Source organism: Aythya fuligula, chromosome 16 (assembly GCF_009819795.1).
Source record: "Aythya fuligula isolate bAytFul2 chromosome 16, bAytFul2.pri, whole genome shotgun sequence".
NCBI lineage: Eukaryota > Metazoa > Chordata > Aves > Anseriformes > Anatidae > Aythya > Aythya fuligula.
This window is the reverse complement of record NC_045574.1, coordinates 14,126,076-14,147,616: the sequence shown is the minus strand read 5'-3', so window position 1 is coordinate 14,147,616 and position 21,541 is coordinate 14,126,076. Positions and strand designations below refer to the sequence as shown.

Genomic DNA, 21,541 nt, shown 5'->3' with positions numbered 1-21,541 from the left:
GATCCCCGATACTTCCCTGCAGCGGGCTTGCTTTGAGGTGTTGCCCCTCACCAGACACCAGCAGCCCCCCAGTACGTGCCAGTCCAGCTGTTTGTGTGGCCCTGCTGGGAGCCAGATGTGTGACATCAGCTGGGGCTTGAAGAAATTGAATTCTCCCGAATTCCACATTTCTCCTACAATTTTATTTTATTTTTTTTTTCCTCTTTGACCATGCTGCAGCTCCATTTAGGGCGCAGCTGTGCAAAGGGCTGAATTGGCACAAACAGGGCCCATAACTTCGAGGGGGTGGAAGGAACAAAAAGGGTCCAAGGGCAGCAGCTGGAACACGGGCTGGGACTTGTTGCAACGTGTGTGCTGCACCACGAGCTGTCCCTGCCGTGCACCCGGTGCCGTGGTACAGCCACGATGGAAATTTGTCCCGGTTCAGGCATGGGCGCACAGCGGGATGCCTGTCAAATTAGCCAGGGCACCTGGTGGGAAGATTTTGCTGGCATTAGGCTTTTACGCTGGTGTTGTGCCAGCTGGGGAAGACAAACGATGCATAATTCAGCATAAAGCCCTAATGATGCAGACAGCTGATATCTGAGTCAGTGTGGAGCCTGCTGGCATGGAGTTAACCCACCGCTTCGGAGCAGATGTGAGCCAGCAGCGCGGATTTGCACCGGGTCAGCATTTTGTATCATGGCTCGTGGTGGTTTTGGTCTCTCCCTGGAATCCTGGAGGCTGGCTACCAACTCGTGGACTTGCAGGCTAACGAATAAAGGCACCAGCCTTACACTGGACAAGTTAGCAGGTTCTCACTTAATTTTTTTTGAATAATCCACCTGGTTTTGCTGGTGAGCGTAGAGATTGTTAGATGAGAAAGTATTCTGCTGAAACACGATCGAGTGCGTCAGACCATGGGCACGAATTCCTTCCTATTTTAGCACGTCCTTTCAGCCCGTTTGGCTCGCTGAGTGCTTGAGTGCATCTCAAAATGAAGCACGTAGTGAAAGGCTCAGCTGAATAGGGCTGGGACGATGAATTAGGGACATAATGAATGAAACCCTGTCAAAAGAGAAGTGGTGTGATTTGCGGAGAGCTGGCACCGTTCGGATGGAGCAGGCAGTTGCTGAGAGCAGCAGGATGCCAAGGGCAGAAAAACGACCCACGTGAGGGTGCTGCTGACTTACAGGGTCATTTGGGGGAGCCAGGGACCAAATTTTGGGGCAGCTGTAGTGATCCAGCATGCAGGCAGGTCTGGTTTCTTCCCAGTGCTGCCTTGGGCTTTGCAGGGAGCTGATCTTTCTTAGCAGCTGTTGATAATAAGAATGGCTACTGCGGTCCTCCAGGGCTTGAATAAATGATGCTCTTCTTTTCCCTGGCACCTTTAGTTTTGCTGCTCTTGATAAGAAGTCGGGCTGGTTTTGTGTTAAATGCCCGTGTGCCTGGGGCTCTGCTGGTGCCTCGTGCCCAGGGGCTGCAGGATGGGGCTGCAGGATGGGGCTGCAGGATGGTGTTTTCCCCCATCCGTTTGGACTGGAGGTGCTTTTGTGCTACTCTCGACTGGGTTATGTTAAAATGGTCTTTTGCAGAGAGGCCTCGCATAACCTCAGAGCCCCACGATGTCGACGTCCTCCTGGGAAACACGGTTTATTTCACGTGCAGGGCAGAAGGCAACCCGAAGCCTGCGATCATTTGGCTCCACAACAAGTAAGTCGCACGCAATGAGCCCCGGGGTAGCAAAGGTTTCTACCAGGCGCTGAGCTCCTCAGCCTGCAATTACAAAAGCTGTTTCATGCAATGTTAAAAACTAGAAATGAATATTCCATGGGTTGTATTTACCTTCCTTTTAACAGCGTTCTCTGATGACCGTGTAATCCAAGCTATCATCTGTATTTAAAACGTTTCATGTGGATTGTAGTGGATTCCAGGAGTTTATAACTTTCCCATAAACACGCTCTGCAGACTGAAATTAAAAAAATAAAAAATAAAAAGGAGAAAGGTATTTTGTGTTGCTCTAAGCCACGATGCTTGCTTTTTCTCATTGAAGGCCCGGTGTGCTGGGAAAACGCTTTTCCATCAGAGGGAAAATTACCGTGCTCCTCCGAAAGACAAGACTTTGCAAAGCAGCCTGCAGATTAATGCTATATGCAGCAACGCTGAAAAAAATATATGGCTCTGCTAGATGCCAAAGCATTTCTGGGAAATGCTACACAATAAAATATTCTGTGCTCAAGCAGTTACCCACTGAGGAAGCGAAGTTACTTAGCTGCTTTACGAGCTTCTTGTCTGTGGGAGTCTGAGTAGGGCCTGGTTATTAATAAAAATGATCAATGTATGCTTCTTCAGCTAACTCCCCACCAGGCAAAGTTTCAGCACGGAGCAAAAGTTTATGGCTGAGTGAAGTCCCCTGGAAGGAAGGTCTTGTTAGGGAAATGCTGGCAGGCTCCCAAAGATAGCATTGTAAGAGGGGTAATGATAATAAATGTTCCTCAAACGAGATACGACTGCAGCGAGGAGACATCGGGGGAATTAAATAAATGCCCAGCAAGCATATTAGTTTGCATAGTGGATTCAGCTTTTGTCCTGGGGGGGAGAGAGGTCCCCTCTCCCTTTTCAATCATCCGCAGCCATCCAAGATTCCTTCACGGTGGGACAAATGGGATGCCGTGGTGGGACCTTCTGCCGCGGGCTGGGCTCCAGGAGTCACAGGTCACTGCAGAAAAAGGGAAGATGCTTCATAGCTTGTAGGTCTCAGACTGGAATCCGAGCCAGGGTAGGGTCCCGTTGAGACTTACTTGGAGGTTTTTGCCCCCTCCTGAGGCCCTTGAGCCTGCTCGAATAGAAATGGCTGCACACAATAACAATATGCATTCATTAGTATATTTGCACTTGGTAAATAATGAGAACAAGCTTCGCAGGCCTCGACGGCTGACAATAGCAGCGATGCTGTTGCTCAGGAACAGTGCGCTCTCCTGATGGGCTGTAAACGTCACACGGAATCCGTGGTGAGGGAGAAAGTCGCTCGCCCAGGGAGTGAATCAGAGCTGGAGCTGGAGTTCAGAGCTCTAAATCATAACTCTTGCTATAAACTTCATGAGGTCTCAGAGCAGTGCCAAGGAACGCCAATTTACTGCAGTGCGTGCAAAGCCCCCCTGCCCCTCTGGCAGCTCGTGGGAGGACCCCTTGGGCTTTTCCCCTTTCCAATTTTCCCTGTTTATGGCTGTTTTTCAGCAACGAGATCGACATGAAAGATGACAACCGCCTGAACCTGCTGCAGGACGGTACCTTGATGATCCAGAACACCAAGGAGTCGGACAAAGGCGTCTACCAGTGCATGGCCAAGAACATCGCCGGGGAGGTCAAGACACAAGAAGTCGTTCTGCGCTATTTTGGCACCCCGTGTAATTGAGCCTTGTTTATTCCTTCCTGGCCCATCTCAGAGGCATGGGGAGGGCTGGAAGGGGAGCTGAGCAGAGCTGGCACCCTCTTTTGTAGGTGCCAAGCTGGTCTTGATGCGCTGGGGAGGAGAGTAATGGCACGGCACGGGCTGAGCTGTGGGGTGGCTCCTTCGTGGGTGTCAGAATTTGGGGGGTTAGAGACTGGGGGTGATTTGGGGTTAGAGAGGGACTTGGGAGGATGGGAAGAACTGTGCAGCATGGGGGCATCAAGTGGGGAGAGGACATGGGAGTGGGGAAGAGGCAAAAGACAGGGCAGTAGCTGGGCTGCATGAAGGGTTCAAGCAATTTCCGTCTGCGACTGAGCGGGCAGCAGGGCTCCTGGTTTCTGAAGCACTCCTTTCCTTCCAGCCAAGCCCACTTTTGTGATCCAGCCGCAGAACACTGAAGTGCTGGTTGGGGAAAGCGTCACCTTGGAGTGCGGGGTCTCTGGGCACCCCCACCCCCGCGTCAGCTGGACCCTTGGCACAGGCTCTCCTTTACCGCAGGATCCCCGTTTCGCCATCACCAGCTCTGGAGGACTCTTCATTCAGAACGTCACCTTCTCCGACCAGGGGCAGTACAACTGCAACGCCAGCAACACCGAGGGGTCCATCCAGGCGACAGCAAGAATCATAGTGCAAGGTGAGGAGCCCCAGGCTGATGCTGTTTTGGGGATAAAATGCTCGGTCCAGGTGTGTGCGTTTAATCCCTGTGCGTTGTGACTCGTTAATTTTTACGCTCCCGTGAGCTGAGAATTAACCAGAGCTTGCTGGCTGAATTCTTGCCTGCTCCTCAGTCATTGCTTTCTCCTCCAGATTCTCCCAGGTTTCTCCTCGTCCCCACTGATCAGACGGTAACCGAGGGGCAAAGTGTGGATTTCCTCTGCTCAGCTGAGGGTCACCCTCCACCCGTGATTACCTGGACAAGGGCAGGTACTGCCTCGCTTGGCTTGGGTTTTCTCTCTCTTCCATGCCACCACCCATGGGATGTGGGTGAGAAGAGCTAAGCTATAAGGTCACCCATGGAAACCCATGGAGAGCCTTGAGCTTCCTCCTCCTGGGACTTCCTACAGCCTTTGGAAAGGTGAGGTCTGGAAAATCCAGGCTGGTGGATATCACTGTGTGCCAGCTCTGTAAGTCTCTGATCTGCTCCTCCTGAGGAGCAGGAAGGCACTGGCTCTCTGCTAACACACCTCTGAGGTTTCTTTTAGCTCAGGAAAAACCTCTTTGGGCCAACAGGTGGTGGGGAACTTTTAAAATCTCTAATGATTGTTAGCGCTGGCTGCGCTGAACTGATCCCATCTAACACGCTCTGGGACAGAAGCCAATAACGCTTGGCCCAGAGGCCCTCCAACTTTTCCTTATGCTTCACAAGCCATAATTAATGGTTTAGTGCTGCGGAGGATTCGTGGCTATTGTATTCCAGCTTCCACAGCAATAGCCCTGACGCAGAGTTAAGGACCAGCTGAAATTTCCCTCCACCTTGTTCCCCATCTCCTTTAACCTGATTTCACTGCTGTGATCTCTCGGAGAGATGTAAAAAGTCACGGTGACAAGAAGTAAAGTTAAGGTGATTTTTGTAACCATGTTTGCTATGTCACTCAACAGGGCAAAAATTAAGCAAGCTTTGAAGTACTTTTACAGGAGACATGCTAAGACCAGGACAATAGGAGGAGAAGTACTGGAGCATAGCTCCCACAGAGCTCTCATTTGGAAGAAAGCAGAATATTAAAGTAACTAGATAGAGAAGTTTGGGTGAGGGTTAATAAAATATTTTCATGTTGAACTTTCCACCTTAAATAGAGAAAATATGAATGATATAGTTTCCAACCTGGAGAAAATCAAAATACTGAATTAAAAGCAATGTTAAATATTTCCATGTATTTGACTGAACAGACAGCTTGGATAACTGAACGCAGATTTGCTTTCCATCAGGTGTTGGTAAATCTGCAGTATTCACTAAGAAAAGGCTTGAGGAAAGAAAGCACCATCTCCTTTGTGTTGCTTAGACAAGACAACTCAGTCATCTTCCTGGGTGTGGGAAGAGCAGCATCTGCCCACTCCTCCCTCAGCGTGCTGAAGCTGATATTTCAGGGTGCCTGATGCCATGTCGGGAAGGAAATGAAATTTTTACTCCTCACACAGATACCTGCAGTGATGGGGAGAGAAACCTCGCAGCCAATTAACAAATTGCTCTGCTCGTTCCGTCAGGTGGGCCGCTGCCAAATGACCGGAGGCACAGCATCCTCTCCACGGGGACCCTGCGGGTGATGAGGGTCGCGCTGCACGATGAAGGCCAGTACGAGTGCCATGCCATCAGTGCCATCGGGGTGAGGACCCTCCCCGTGCAGCTGTCCGTGACCCCCCGAGGTAAGCTGCCGGGAGCTGGAGGTTGTGAGAATTAACCTGGCAAACCTTAACTCGTTAAGTTAATGTTTTGGTAGATAACAGTTTCTGACAAGGCAGGGATTTGCCCTGATGCCTGTGGGATGGGAGTTTGCTTTTGCCAGGGAGCAGACGTCTAGCCATGAGAGCTCGATCTGTTGGTGGGAAACTTTAAAGAGGTTTCCCTCGTGCCAAGATTTGCAAATTGGAAGAAGCTGCTTCGCTTTTCCTTACTTGAAAGTTTGTCTAGTTGTCTAGAAAGAGTATAATCGTGGGAATGCAATCATCTGGGGTGGTCAGTGAATGGGAGAAGGGATCGTATCAGTTGCATAAAAACTAAGGCAGGGGTCTGTGAGCAGAGGTGACCTTTAACACCCATCTGATGAGCTTTGTTATTGGACCAGTTTGGGTGAAAAATGGGGACCTTTAATGTGTTAGGGAGTTTTTATTAAGAAAGTGATTTTTGGTAGAGGAAACAAGACTTTTGTTGGAGAATTTTAAAAAATTATATTAATTAAATTCTTAGTAATTCTTTTTCTTTCTTTTTTTTTTTAATGTTGGCTTTCCTACAGAATAAATTGTGACATTCTTTTTTTTTTTTTTTTAAATTAAGTATTCTGCAAAACAAAACAACAACAAAAAACTGATTACTTCTCAGTAAGATTTAACTCAGGCTCCAGATACATTTATCTTAAACATTAGCTACAAGGCCACAGGTTCAACCTAAATTTAGGTATTCTAAAATCAAACCGTTGTGAAAACAAAAGTCACACAGGAATGCTTTCGTGTTTTCATTTTCTTTTTTATTCCCATATAAATAATCTTTCAAAACAAGCAACTGCCCTTGCTCTTTCACAAGCATGACAGAATTTTGGTAATGATAGACTGCATGGAAGGAAACTACAAGCATGAAATTAGTAATGCTGCAAAGAAAGGATTCACAGAATATTTTAAGGCCACCAAGATTGATATAATTCCTTAATCTGGCCTAACACTTCCCAGACAACCTCACCCAATAATCCCTGAGTCAATCCACAATCAGCATTTCAGCTAGAGCATCTCTCCTAGAAAGTCCTTTAATAAAAGACTTTAAATGACAGAGAGCCTAATGCATTCCAATATAATTGCACCAAACAAAGACACACGGGAGTAGAAAGTAAAGTAATGGATGTAAATGATGGAGGACCTGGTGTAGGGACAGACTGTGCATCTTCTGACACTTTTTGAAGAGCCCTTGCAACAGCAAAAGGAGCCCAGCAACTCTGTGCTCTCAACAGTGAGAAGTTCTGCACACAGACTTGTTTTTCTTTGTGTTTATTGTGCTTGTAACATTTTTTCCCTGTGTCTCACAGTGATCCCCGTGTTCCTTCATCCGCCCCAAGACGTGGTGGCAGAGACCGGCCAGGATGTCGCGATCACCTGCGCTGCCCAGGGGGACCCACGGCCCACCATAACCTGGGTCAAAGTAAGAGACAACACTACTCAGTATGGCTCAGGAAGCCTCAGCAGCTCCCTCATTAAACTCTCCCAGCTGAACTACTTAAATCAGTTTCAGCAATGCACAGGGAAGAAGCCACATTCACTATAAGGACCAACACTTCCACTGATTTGTGCTGTTAAATGGTTTCTTGGGCTCAAAGCCTCGCAGTGCACATGCCTGCTTTCTCTTGCTCTTCCTTCCAAACGAGTAACTTGAAGCCAGTGACCTTCCAGGATGTTAGAAACGCTTGATTGACTATTCCTGGAAATAACCGAAAACTGAATTTTTCCTAAGCAGTTTGTCCTTATTTCCAGGATTCCCAGTGGTGGGACTGGATGATGCTGGTTGGCCTCAGCTTTGGTGGGGCAAAGCCATGATCCCTCACAGTCATGCTGCAGTCTGGCTGTTTTTTTTGAAGAATTCATTAGATGGAGCTCTTCAGAGTTTTTCCTTCTGTGCCATATCACACCTGTGACCTTCACTGGGACCTGCCTTGGCTGTGAGCACAGCCAGGCATGGAACAAGTCACAGGGGAAAAAGCTTCAGCCTCATTTACCCCGCAGAGGTCTGGTGGGAGGTGACCTGCAGCTTGCCTTGGGCTCCAGCCAGCAGTGGAGCAGAAGGAAAGAGTCTGGGAGGGCAGCACAGTGAGTTTTAGATTGGGCCAGGGCAGCAGAAAGATATTAAGAAATAAAAGAATAAAGAAGTAAAGCTGGAGCCACCTGTGCCACCAGGCAGGTTGAGAGGTGGGGTTGAGCGTGCTGCCTTCTGCAGCACTGCAATCAGTGATGCCGCCCAGAGCCAGCAAAAATTGGCATCTGCAGTCCAAAGCCAACAAAAATCCCTCAGTTTCAGGCTGCCCCCAAACTGCAGACATTGAGACTTAGCTATGTAGCTCAGAACTTCTGTGCCAGGCTGTCTGTGCACAGTGCAGGGAAACTGTGCTGCATGTGTGCCCTGCAGCGAGCGCCTGGGGGCAGCTCGGGGTGAGGGAGCTGAGCAAGGAGGTCTTTGCTGTGGCTCCAGGCAGGAGCAGCTGCCCTCGGACGGCTCTCTGGTTCCTCTGGAAGAGCAATGCTAACATCTGGTGGCCGCCTTCGCTCATCGCATCCATCTGCGGGGTTGCCGAAGGTTGGGCTGATGGAAGCTTTCCACCCACTGACACCTTTTTATGTATCTTGACGGTTCAACAGGAAGGGATTCAGATCACCGAGAGCGGCAAGTTCCACATCAGCCATGACGGGACCCTTTCCATTCAAGACCTGGGGGTGGCCGACCAGGGCAGATACGAGTGCATAGCGAGAAACCCCTTCGGCTTCACCTCCAGCACCATGCAGCTCACCATCACCGGTAGCGTATCTCCTGGTGGTCCTTTGGAGCCTCCTCTTGCTCTTGTGCAAGCAGAGGCTGTAGCATCATGATGGCTGCAATTTGAAGGGAAAACACTCTTATTTCCTTAGCTTCTTTGCACACAGGTCACCCACAGGCGTGCTCGAAGCTGTGCACCTCCTCGCTGCTGCCTCAGCTGAGCCGCAGTTGCTCAACGCAGAGCACAAGGTGTTGTCCTAAACCACCGGCTTTGTCTCATGCTGCAGTGAGCTGTCAGCGTGCCTGGAGTTCCTGCCTCTGCTGAGGGGGAGAAACTTATTAAAATGTGCCAGCATGCTCACAAGTCAGCGTCTGACCGTAACCTTGCACACCAGGGGATGGGGAGTGAGAACAACACTGTCACTGCAAATACGGGGGTTGAAACATTCCCCGCGTCCCTTAGGGATGGGAAATAAGTCTCGGGTTTTCAAGCAAGTGCTCTGTGCATTAGGGAAACTGTAATGAATAAAGAAGAGCAGCACTCCTCCGCTAGTCAAAGCAGAGGTCAAGTGTGGCCATTGTGCTTCTTAGAGGGTGAGGAAGAACTGGTAAGGGAAAAAAAAATAAAAGGCCGGCAATAAGGTTAAGAATTTAAGTGGAGACCTTTTCTCAAGCACACAGGAGTGACCATCATGAATACTGAGGAGCTTATTAGGTGAACTTAATAGCATTTTCTATACAGGGTCAGTATGCACGGAACTGAGATAATCGGAAATTTCTTTTGTTGCTTGAAATTATTCGGAAGATAATTTCTGTGATTTATTCTTGATTCCTACCTCATTCTCCAGCTGCCCATTGCATACACCAGTAGTCAAATGAGAACTGGTTTGCTTTCCTGTGAAAAAGGTGCTGGCTCAAAAAAAAAAAAAACATTCTGTAGTCATCTTTCAAGGATTTTTGTTTACTTCTGAAGGTATTCAAACAACAGCTTTCATTTTTGTTTTAAAATGATGTGGTTGATGTGCTAACACTAAATTTGAACTGAATTAGAAGTGTTCCACAAACAGAAAGTGAATGTAGAAGCAATGCTTTCAAATGAATTTCATGAATTTTAGAAGTTTCCTTTGTAGGAAGTAAATGCATTTGGGGAGGGTTAGCCCACTGTGATTTGTAAATTTTCTTTTTCCACTTTAAGCACCAACCAGAACTGGCATTTATTTGCAAAGCTGTACAGGAACAGATTCTGAATGAGTGTTCCACAGCCGCCACCTGGAAAAATCACCTTTTTCAGTCAGTTAATTTCTTCTTCAGAATATCTGTTAAAAAAAAAAAAAAAAAAGAAAAAGTTTTATGGTATTTAAATTGCAAATGCAAATGGAATTTGACGTGCCGTGGGGTTACTGTGGTGCCTGTTCTCATACGCAGATTTTTTTTGAGCTTGGACAACAAATTAATATCAAAATAAATTTAGAATTTTGTATTTTCTCTTTGTGCTTCGGAAAGCCACAGATGTCGGTCGGAGCGGCGACACGTTTGTAGCCACCTCCATACGGGAAGCTATCAGCAGCGTGGACTATGCCATCAATTCAACACGTACTGAGCTGTTCAGCAAGTAAGTGCATGAAGGGCCAAGAAGTGAGGCGTGAAGCAGAAACGAGATAAGAGGCACTGAATGAAGCTTTCTGAAATCTCATTTTATTGTTGACAATCCGCAAATGAAAGCTACGGTGCTGTTTCAGGTATTGGAGGTTGAAGCTATACCGTGTAGATGTGAGGATGTGCTAGAAGGCATTTGGGGTCCTGGAAAAATCTGATATACTAATACCACTTCTTATGTCACGTATATCTGCTACATGCATTTTGTCAGCTGGAGTTGGCTCCAGAGACAGAGGGAAAAAAAAAAAAGGAACATAGTCATATTATAAATGCAATTGGCTTTGTGTAGGGAGAAATACTAATATAATCCTTCTTAGAATTTCCTTAATGAAAAAAGACTTCTGAGAGAATGACAATTCCTTCCTCTTCCATCCCAACATGTGTTTTGTTGAAAAAATAAACACTTTGTATTAAGCCCAAAACCTTGGGGTTTCAGCTGTTAAAAAATAAATTACTGTATAGCAGGAAAAAAAACCACAGAGATACTGAGGAAATTAAATATGTGCATTTTCATGGGGGGAAATATCTTTTATTTAATCATCTGTAATATTCAGGCAAACCACATTCATATGCACTAGTTTTGGGGGTCACGCACCAGACCAGGCTTAGAGCCTGATTCCTGCAGTCTCATTGCTCTGAATACAGCCTATTTATTTTAATGTTCCTGCATCTCTTCTAATTCCTTGGAACAGACGCCCCAAGACACCCAACGACTTACTGGCTCTCTTCCGCTACCCCCGGGACCCCTACACCATTGAAACAGCCAGGGCAGGTGAGATCTTTGAAAGGACCTTGCAGCTGATTCAGGAACATGTGCAGCAAGGCTTAATTGTGGACGTGAATGTCACAGGTAGGAGAGATTTCATTTCCCTTCTGAACCATGTGATTAATTAAAATTAATTAAATTAGAAGAACAATGTATAGGTATCTAGAAAGCTTTAAAAGTACAATGTTCTGCCAAGAGTATAGATTAATTATCATTATTATCAAGAAATGTGCTGTCTGGGTCCTAATTCTTTCTAACATCTAATGGTTTTAATGACAGCTGGGGGCTGTTCCCGTGGTTGCTGTACCAACCTGGTACCCGTGAAAGTGGTTCAGTTCCCCGTTTTGCTGAAGATCTCCCAATTGGCTATGAAGACCCTAATCTTTACAAATATTTACCCATCTACCTTCCTCAGCCCTAGAACAAGGGGGTCAGGCATCTGAGTGACCTTGTGGATCTGAGTTTCAGCTCCTCAGCAGCACAGGCAGAAGTGATTCCTGCCCTCCAAGTGGCAACAAGAAAAATACCGAAAACTGGAGTATTTGGGTGCTGTAACGGAGGATGGAGTTTGCTAACTGCGTCTTCCTTTGTACCCATCAGACGTTCCCATCCACCTCATGTTTCCACCTCTACGTGTTAGTCAGCAGGCAGCAGGCACGTATGTTTGGGCCCGTAAATACTTTTACCTGCCTGGATCTGCTCCAGGCTGCGAGGAGCTGCGGGGCTGGTCCGGGCTCGTCGGACCGCCAGCCTTCCTCCTCGCTCCCCGCCAGCATCCACACGGCTCAGCATTATTCAGCACTTTCGCTCTGTGCAGTCGCCCACAGCTTCCCTGCTGCTTGTCACGTAGAATTGGGCTCATCAGGGATGCTCAAGGTTGCGGCAATAACCCAGAGAGATGGGAAATAAACCCAGAAGATCGCCCCAGCAGTTTGGTCTGCCAGCCACAGCACTTCTGGTTTCCATCTCTGCACGGTTTATACTAAATTATTTTCCCTTCTTATCTGTGGGTCTGATCTAATCCTGTGCATCCAGACTTTCTGTAAATTACACGGTGACACCACGCTGAGACACGGCCTCCCCGTGCCCATCCTGAGGATCCCAGCAGCAGGTTTCAGGCCAGAACCCTTATGTGGGACAGCAGGACCCGGCTGTGGTCTGACGTGGTGCTCTTTGCTTTCCTTCCCAGGGTATCGTTACAATGACTTGGTGTCTCCTCACTACCTGAACATGATCGCGAACCTGTCGGGCTGCTCTGCTCACCGCCGTACCCCAAACTGCTCCGATATCTGCTTCCACAAGAAGTACCGGACCCACGACGGCTCTTGCAACAACCTCCAGCACCCGATGTGGGGCGCGTCCCTCACGGCCTTCCAGCGGCTCCTCAAACCTGCCTACCAGAACGGATTTAACCTCCCCCGGGGCTTTTCCTTATCAGAAGACGCCAGGGACCTGCCCCTTCCTTTACCCCGCCTCGTCTCCACCGCCATGGTCGGCACCGAGACCATCACCCCCGACGAGCAGTTCACCCACATGCTGATGCAGTGGGGCCAATTCCTGGACCACGACATGGACCAGACGGTGGCAGCCATCAGCATGTCCCGCTTCTCGGACGGGGCTCCCTGCAGCCAGGTGTGCAGCAACGACCCGCCGTGCTTCTCCGTCCTCATCCCCGCCAACGACCCCCGCGTGAGGAATGGGCGCTGCATGTTCTTCGTCCGCTCCAGCCCCGTGTGCGGCAGCGGGATGACCTCCCTGCTGATGAACTCCGTCTACGCCAGGGAGCAGATCAACCACTTGACCTCCTACATCGACGCCTCCAACGTCTACGGCAGCACCGAGCAGGAATCGAGGGAGCTGCGGGATCTCAGCAGCCAGAAAGGGTTGCTGAAGCAAGGGCAGGTCGTGCCCGGCTCGGGGAAACCTCTCCTTCCCTTTGCCGTGGGGCCACCCACCGAGTGCATGAGGGATGAGAACGAGAGCCCCGTGCCGTGCTTCCTGGCAGGAGACCACCGTGCCAACGAGCAGCTGGGCCTCACGGCCATGCACACCCTGTGGTTCAGGGAGCACAACCGCATCGCCGCCGAGCTCTCGGCCCTCAATCCCCACTGGGACGGAGATCTCCTCTATCACGAGGCGCGGAAGATCGTGGGTGCCCAGATGCAGCATATCACCTACGCCCACTGGCTGCCGAAGATCCTCGGGGAAGCTGGGATGAAGATGCTGGGTGAGTACAAAGGCTACGACCCCAACGTCAACGCAGGGATTCTCAACGCCTTTGCCACCGCTGCCTTCCGCTTCGGGCACACTTTGATCAACCCCATCCTGTACCGGCTGAACGAAACCTTCCAGCCCATCCGCCAAGGCCACGTCCCCCTGCACAAGGCCTTCTTCTCCCCTTTCAGGATCACGCAGGAGGGTGGGATCGACCCCCTCCTCCGCGGGCTCTTTGGGGTTCCTGGGAAGATGCGGGTCCCCTCCGAACTCCTCAACATGGAGCTGACAGAGAAGCTCTTCTCCATGGCCCACTCCGTCTCACTGGACTTGGCCGCTATCAACATCCAGCGAGGACGAGACCACGGCATCCCACCGTACAACGACTTCAGGGTCTTCTGCAACCTCTCGTCTGCACAGGAATTCGAGGACCTCAGAAATGAGATAAAGAACTTGGAGATCAGGGAGAAGCTCAGGAGGTACTGCAGCCGGGTCTCGGGAGCATCAGAATCGCTGCAAATCAGTCGGTGAAAAGCGTCTGCTCTTGCCAGAGCACCCCTTAAATAACCTCCCAGATATTACTGCCCACAGATATTAGGATAAGTTAATAGCTGTGGTTTAAGAACAGGGTAAGATAAATCAGGTCCCTCCGAGTGATCAGGCTGGTTCTGAGTGAGTTGTCATCAGGCACTGGTGTGGTATAGTTTGGGAGCAGATTGAGCCTTAGAGCTGTTTTCCAGTGAGACTAAACTGCCTCCTATATGCACTGGCTACCATTAGCTTACTCTTTCCAGGACAGATCTTTATCCCATTTTATTTTAGATAAGACCATTAGAAATATTGTCCAGCTGAGTTCCTGGCATATGAATTCCTATGGTGGGATCAGATTTATTTTGTCTCCATTCTTTGATAGTCTTTAAATTATTTTTTTTAAATATATATCTTTTATCCCTCAGTTTATATGGAACTACCAAAAACATTGACCTGTTTCCAGCACTGATGGTGGAGGATCTTGTCCCTGGTACCAGAGTTGGACCAACGCTGATGTGCTTGTTAACAACACAGTTCAGCAGGCTGAGGCATGGAGACAGGTACAGTCATCAGAGTCAGCCTAAAGTCTTTGATGTTCTGTTTGAGGAGGTTTTTCCCCTTTGAGGAGCAAGGAGGTAACAGAACGTGTCATTTTTGACTGTGGCTTGTCTTTGATACTAGGCAGGATTTCCTTTGCCCGGTATTTGAGGGAGGACTTGCCATAGTTACTGTCAATGTGTCCTTTCATGATTTAACAATTCCCTGTCCACAGGACACTGGACACCACTGTGGATGTGTCCATTGTCTCCTCAAAATGCTGAAAATATCCGTAGGAGCAAATTTCCCATTTGCTCCTTGTGCAAGTGAGAGCCTTCTTGGCCTGATGATGCACTTAGGGCAGGAGCATTGCAAACCCACCCATGCATCTCCCAGCCTGCTGCAGCAGAGCTCCTTGAAGCTTGGGATTCCCCTGCAAGGGGCTGTATATGTGAGGTGGTGGCACTCAGATCTGCCAGCAGCTCATGGGGTCCGTGGCTTCACAGTTGTCTGACAACCAAATAAAAGCCCATTTCAGTGGTCTCAGTGCAGCCACGCAGATGTAGAGGAACTCTCCTCCTGCTCCCAGCCTCACTCCCTGTCCTCCTCTTCTACTCCTGACTCACTCTGCTATTACCGCCCACTGCAGGTTTTGGTATGAGAATCCTGGAGTCTTCACGCCGGCACAGCTGACTCAGATCAGGCAGGCGTCCCTTGCTCGTGTCATCTGTGACAACAGTGATCACATTCAGCAGTTGCAGAGGGACGTTTTCCGGGTGGCATCGTACCCCCAGGGCATGGTCGGCTGCGAGGAGATCCCCGCGGTGGACCTGCGCTTCTGGCAGGACTGCTGCGAAGGTGGGAAGGAGGCTGATGGCCCTGGGGGGCATCACCCAGCGCCATCCCTTTGTATAAAATGCCAGGAGCTGGTTTCATGGTGCACCGTGAGAACCAAATGTCAGGCAAGGAGAATATCTGTGATGGATGTGGCCAAGGGTCCTCCGAGTTCAGTGCTTCTGTCTCTGGCAGCAGCTGATAGCTCGTGCTTAGGGGTGAGACTGAAACAGGATGTAGGCATGGTGATCTCCATCACGTATAACCAAACAAACACATTTGGGATGTGTAAAGCTCCTCCGTTAAAGCGCACATCCTGCCGTGTTCTCTCTGGGCTATGTTCTGGCACAGATGTCCTCCCGAGACACGGGAATCCCCGCGCGGTGCACGCCCTGTTATGCACCTTTGCTGTCTCCTCTGCTCTGCTGTAAGAGAGGCACCAAGGGTGGGTGGGGAAGGCGAGCAGCACTGACTTGTTCACACATCACTTCAGGATGAATGGTTCGTTAAAGACGGGTGCTCATCTGGGCTTTCCCTTCCTTCCCAAGACTGCCAGACACGTGGGCAATTCAGGGCGCTTTCCCAGCGCTTCCGAAGCAAGAGGTCTCCTGGATTCAGCTACCCAGAAGAAAACCCTGCCAAGCTCAAGCCTGCCTTCCCCAGGTGCAGTATTGCCACTTCTTTTGTTTCTGTTCTGAAGCGTAAGAGAAGTTTTTAATAACTCGTTCCATTCATGCCTTTAACATTGGCATTCTGCACTGAGGCCTGGAGAGTTTCAGTAAGTCACTGCTGAGCTTGATCAAAAATCCTCCACCACTTTAGCACAGAGCATGACTCTGCTGTTTAAATAGCTGGGCACATCAGGGACACCGTAAGTGGTTGTTTAACTGACCTCCCTTGGCAGGCGAAGTGGGTAGTTGGGCTCTTCTGCACCCCATTTGTGATTTGGAGGCTGGTGTTGGAGAAGGCAGAACGATTCTGCAATCCGGGAAGTCAACGATTCCGTGATCCCTTTCATTTTTATCCCTCTCCCCAGAAATGAGGTGCCTTCTCTGAGCCCTTCTTCCAGAAAGAATCTCGAGTCCCTTGTGGGTGAACTGGAGAAGACAGTTGCTTCCCTACGGAAACAGGTAAAACTGTGCTTCAGTATTCGTCTTTTGTGGCATCTGGAGCAGGATTTAGCTATCTACAGCCTCTGTGCCCTCCAGAGCCATGAGCAAGCATCTGACCCAAGGGAGCTAACAGGTTCAGAGAAGGTAGAGCTCGGAGAGGAGAGGGAGTCGAGCTCTGTGAGCTCAGACCCCTACAACTGCAGGGTAAAATGCAGGTTTAAAGCTCGGTGAGATTGACTTGAGCTGCCACTTTTTTCTTTAATTGGAACAAGTTACAGATGGTCTCTGTAATAGTGCAGACTCCTCTTAGAGCTGCTGGTTTTTCATCCCCACCAGGTGAATGTCCTAGAGAGCCAGCTGAGGTGGCACCACAGGAACTCCAGCGCATACGGACAGGGGAAGAAGACTGGAGACAAATGGAGAAAAAGATGACGGTGCTGCCTCTTTGTACAAGGTAAGGGTGTTTGTTCTGGGCTGGGGTCCTCCAGGGGGATGTGGTGGGACACCCGAGCAGTCTTCACCTACAGAAGAGACTACAGAAAGGGATGGAGCAATCCAGTGGTGAATGGGACAAGAGGTAATGTGCTTAAATGCAGCAGGTTAGACACCATTTCTAACAGCAATGATTAGTGACTCACTGCAATGGGTTGTCTGGGGACCTTGTGGCATATCCATTCCTGGAGGTCTTTTAAGAACTGGTTTGGCAAAGATGGGGAAAGACATAAGTATAGGATGGACGAGGTGGACTGGGTGAGGTGTCTGAGGTCTGTTCTCTGGGACTCCGGGTCGATTTCTTCTAGCAACACCACAACCCCAAATCCACCAGAGCCTCCCTTTGCGGGGAGAGCTATCAGAAAGCCTAGCGCTGGAGTAGGTGGACTGGTTCCTCCTCAGGGGAACGAGGACACCTGGGCAGATGGAGCAATCCACTATTTGCTTACATATTGACAGAGATTTCCCCCTGAGTCACTCTCAGCCCCAGCCAAGGGGGCAGGAGTGCTGGAAGCACCGCTCAGCGCGGGGACTGCTGCCGCTGCTCAGCTGTGGTCTGCAAGACCTCTGGTTCCCTGTGCCCAGGGTCACGGTGAGCACAGGCTGAGATCCTTTACCACTTCCCATAGAGATCCCTGCAGCTGTGGAAGACAGGGTAAACAATTTGCTGGCACCTGCCAGTCTGGAGGAGGCATTTAATAGTTTTTTTACATGTTGCAAATGATCACTCCAGGGACGAGAGCGGAGGAGTTATGCAGAAGCACTGCTTTGCCAGGCAGTCTGTGCGAGGAGGAGCATCCTCTGGAAGTCACATTACAGGAGAGGGCAAGCAAAGGCTGTTCTGTGCTGATAATCTCAGTGGAAAACAGAAGGGGAAGCCTGTAGGCTGGCCATGCCATTTCCAGCCTGGTTTGGTATGTGGATTCTTACAGATTTACTGGCCAAATGTTGATCCCCGTTAGAAATTTGACAGCCGTGGGTTGCAGCGTGACCCGTGTAAATTGGCTTTTCCTTGACATCGTTTGTAGATCCCTGAGGAGCACTGTAGGGTCTGCAGGGTCCCTGGAAAGTGCTTGTGTGGTTTTCAAGGATTATTGCTGGTTTTGTACTGCAATCATGCACAGCCCAGGCACGCCAGGCACTGTACCAATGGTGATCTCAGCCTCCAGCTTCCTCCCGTGGAGTTTTTCTGTTTTTCTTTTCAATTTCAGGTGCCCAGTGACCTGCACTCCTGCTCTCCACCAGCCAGCCCACCCCACTCCCAGAGGGCTCCGAACGAGCACCCCACGAGCCCCCGCGATGCTCTGCCTCCCCTCCTGTCTCCTGCACCGCCTCCGTCCCAGCACGACCGTACTTCTGCCTGCATCGAGCCCCTGCACTCCCTGCTCCGAGCCCTTCATCTCCCGGACCTCCTCTGCTTGTCAGCCTCTGGGGACGGGCTCTGGCACTTGCCCCGTGTGATGGTGGCAGAGCAGCGGTCTGCCGAGATGCCACCTTCTGCCATGCGTCCCCAGGAAGTGGAGGATAACCGAAGCTGCTTTAGTGTCACTGTCGTGCCCTCCTCTTCCCACGCACCCCATCATCTGCAACATCCCCTGGGCACCCGACCAAGGTTCACGATGAAGCACGACCTCTCTTAAATGCTCTGTTTCCAAGCCCTTGTGCTAGGAAGCATCTGGAGAAATCTGGGTGGGGTTTTAAAAAAAAACAAACAAACAACAAAACAACAACAACAAAAAGAGAAAAAATGAATAAACATGAAACCCCAAACAAATCTTCTCATGCCAGCAGAAGGAGCAAAAAGGAACCCGAGGGCTGGAAAGCACCCTTTTGGCTGGGCTTGGGTCTGCGCCACCAGCGATGAGGCAAATCCAGAGCCTGGGGAAGGCTCCTGGCTGGCTGAGCCCTTCAGGCCAGGATGGCAGAAGCAGCAGACCACCACGGCAGCCCGGGCTGCTGACAGCAGCCACCGTCCTGTGCCATCTGTTTGGTAACAAGTGGCACATCCTGAGTTATATTACCCTGCGAGTGACCTCCCGTTACGTTCCCAGCGCTCAAAAACATTTTCCTCAACATGAACTGCATCCTCCAAGTTTCTGCCCTTCTGAGGGTTTTAATTAGATTGATGTTTCCCTCCCCTTTTTATTTTTATTTTTTTTTCCTCCCAAAAGGCTCTTCGCTGGAAGATGTGTTTTGAGTGTAAACGTAACAGGACCTGGAACAGAACCTCGGATAATTAGATGTAATGGGCGCCCTCGTTAGTGGAGGGGAGCTGCTGGTTTCCGTCAATTAGTGCGGAAGAACATGATGTGCAGCGTTTGACACATGGATGAATGCAAAGTGCTGTTTGTGTTTATTGCTCCTCGGTGCTCTGCAACCAAACCAGGACTCTGTAACCAGCTCCACAGAACAGGTCTTCTGGTTTCCTTGCTCTTCGGAGGTGCTTTTTAGTGGTGCTAGAACTGAGGTCCCTGGGTGTTCGCCACAGCCACAAATCCGCGGGCAGGTTGGTTTTAATGCATCTGTGAAAGCCAACCACAGGGACCGAGAGAAAATACTTGACCCATTAGGGATCTGTGCCGTCCTTACCTTTTTCACTTTTCCCTCTGTCCTCCCACCTTTCTTCCCCAGCGCAAGGATCCAAACTTTCTTATGGATGTGCTTTTCCTTTTCCTTTCTGTTTTTAGGTGTGTGATAGTACCAAAGGGATTCAAAGCAGCAGGGATGCTCCTGGAACTTAATAGAAAAATAAAAAAAAAAAAAAGATACTGAAAAAGGTGGTGATTTATCAGCTGCTTCCTGGCGTGGGACTCGGAGCCGTGCGTGCGTGTGCTGTGTAGACAGAGGTTTGCAGTGATGAGTGTGTGCTATGCATGTCTGGTGAGCCCGGCTCGGAGGCAGTATTTAGTCCTCAGGGATGTTTGTCATTTTGAAGTACTCTTTCATTTAGGTGCAAATCAAGGTCCAAAGCCTTGTGTGTTATAAATCAGCTGCACTCGTCTATCGGTCGTACCACTAGAGAGTCTAATCCGGCAGAGGTCAATAAAGGTAAATCAGGCTCCAGTCTCCTTCTGCAAACCACAAGTTTACCAAGTCCCCATTCAAAACAGCGAGGCATAAACGTTTGGTGCTCGATCTGATCAGATAATCTCTCTAAATGCATAAGCAGGCAGCCCATTTCCTTCCCCGTGGAGCATGACGTGAGGAGCAGGCTTGTCAGAAGAGCTGCTGAAGGACAGCAGAAGGAGGACGGCCGCTGCTTTTTCCCCCACTGGGGTTGCAGACCCTTTTTGTGCTCCATCCTCTGTTTTTCTCAAGTGGGAAAAACACACAAATTAAATGTCTGTCTGTGCCACCAAGAAAGAAGCTGAAAAATCCCCAAAGTCATTCTGGTGGGGATTTCTAAGCTGGATGGCACAGCCCCATCTGGGCAGAGGCTGCTTCAGGGCCCGACTGAAGTCCTCAGCTCAGACCCACTACAATAAATCTTCCCTTTTTTTTTGCCAAGTAGCTTTGAAAACCCAGCTGCACGCCCAAAACGAGCTATCTGCAGCAATTACAGCAGGGGAGGATCAAAATAACAGGCTCAGGGCCAGGAGCTGAGTCCCTGGGGGAGTAGCTCGCACCGAGCACAAACCTCCCCCTAATTAGATGAAGCAGGGAAGTGACAAAACCCACGCGGGGGCGACCTGGGGGGGGCCGCAGTTGGGATTTCTCAGCGGAGAGGAGCATTACAGACAGTTTAAAGCATGCAACCCTTACGTGAGGTGTAAATCTCCATCCTTCTGCAGCTGCTGGGTGTTGGCAGGGGCTTTGCTGTGTGGTTGTGAGCGGGGCTGCTGGCACCACGGGGGTGCAAATCGGCCACGTGGGGCTGGGGGTGAGGGTTTGGCTGTGGGGCACATGCGGGGGCCTGGGGATGATGCTGGCACTGTGGCTGGTGATGTCCAGCGGGTGCTGAGGGGGACCCATCCCTGCCACAGGCTGGGCAAGATCCTGAGGGGTCTGGGAAGCGGATTCCTTGGAAATCCCCGGTAATGAGAAAGGGAAATCAATGGGAAGAGGGGAATGCTTCAGTGGGGTGATGCTCGGAGGCCACTGCAGACCCAATGGAGAAGGCTTCTGGTGAGATAAACCCCGTGATATTCCCCCTCCAAACACCCAAACCACTTCAGGTCTCTTCTAGGTTATTTCCCTAATTCTTTTTTTTTAACCCTTGCGCATTTGCGGATGCAATTATTTTCCTCTAGAAAAAAAATAAATTAAAAAAACACCCTCCCACAGCCCCAAACTATTAACCGGAGCCTGCCACTTCATCACAAGAGCTGCTTACAGAGCAGAGGGCTGCGCTCCGGCAACGAGCGTGAGAGCAGGCGTTAAAATAATAATTAAATAAAAAAAAAAAAAAAAGAAAAGAAAAAGAAAAGAAAGAAAAAGAAAGAGAGAGAAGCCTTTCTCCTTGCTGGTCGTACTGCAGCTCCAGCTGTGCCGGTCTGCCAGATGTGCCCGCAGGTGCACGCCGGGGCTGCCGCCTGCAGCCGCGTCCCGCCCGCGCACCCACCCCAGCAGCCACCCCACCAGCCCGACCAGTTTCACTTTCAGAAATAGGAACTTGGCGGCGCCGGGCGCCCAGACGCACACGCGGCTCAGGACGAAGGCGGTGAGCTGCCGGCACGCGCGGGGACCCCGGGGCCGGCGGCATGAACCCCAGCACGCCCCTTCCTCCGGCTTCCCGAAGGATATAGGATAAAGGAGAGCCGCAGCGGCCAGGCACCGCTTGTCCCATCCCGTCCCGTTCCCCGGGG

The 21,541-nt window shown here is 50.1% G+C and overlaps 1 protein-coding gene across 1 annotated transcript in view; it reads left to right on the top strand.

Annotated features, from left to right (window-relative positions):
- The window catches only part of LOC116495699 (peroxidasin homolog), a 42,266-nt gene extending 24,081 nt beyond the window's left edge, over nucleotides 1-18,185 (top strand). Inside the window, exons 8-23 of the mRNA XM_032198366.1 lie at nucleotides 1,575-1,692; nucleotides 3,217-3,386; nucleotides 3,792-4,064; nucleotides 4,238-4,354; nucleotides 5,633-5,791; nucleotides 7,159-7,271; nucleotides 8,480-8,636; nucleotides 10,098-10,206; nucleotides 10,943-11,100; nucleotides 12,206-13,709; nucleotides 14,187-14,321; nucleotides 14,948-15,156; nucleotides 15,681-15,795; nucleotides 16,169-16,262; nucleotides 16,581-16,698; nucleotides 17,948-18,185. Of these exons, the coding sequence (XP_032054257.1) occupies nucleotides 1,575-1,692; nucleotides 3,217-3,386; nucleotides 3,792-4,064; nucleotides 4,238-4,354; nucleotides 5,633-5,791; nucleotides 7,159-7,271; nucleotides 8,480-8,636; nucleotides 10,098-10,206; nucleotides 10,943-11,100; nucleotides 12,206-13,709; nucleotides 14,187-14,321; nucleotides 14,948-15,156; nucleotides 15,681-15,795; nucleotides 16,169-16,262; nucleotides 16,581-16,676 (3,527 nt within the window). The 3' untranslated portion in view covers nucleotides 16,677-16,698; nucleotides 17,948-18,185. The remainder of the gene's footprint in view (nucleotides 1-1,574; nucleotides 1,693-3,216; nucleotides 3,387-3,791; nucleotides 4,065-4,237; nucleotides 4,355-5,632; nucleotides 5,792-7,158; nucleotides 7,272-8,479; nucleotides 8,637-10,097; nucleotides 10,207-10,942; nucleotides 11,101-12,205; nucleotides 13,710-14,186; nucleotides 14,322-14,947; nucleotides 15,157-15,680; nucleotides 15,796-16,168; nucleotides 16,263-16,580; nucleotides 16,699-17,947) is intronic.
- Nucleotides 18,186-21,541: the final 3,356 nt, after the last annotated feature.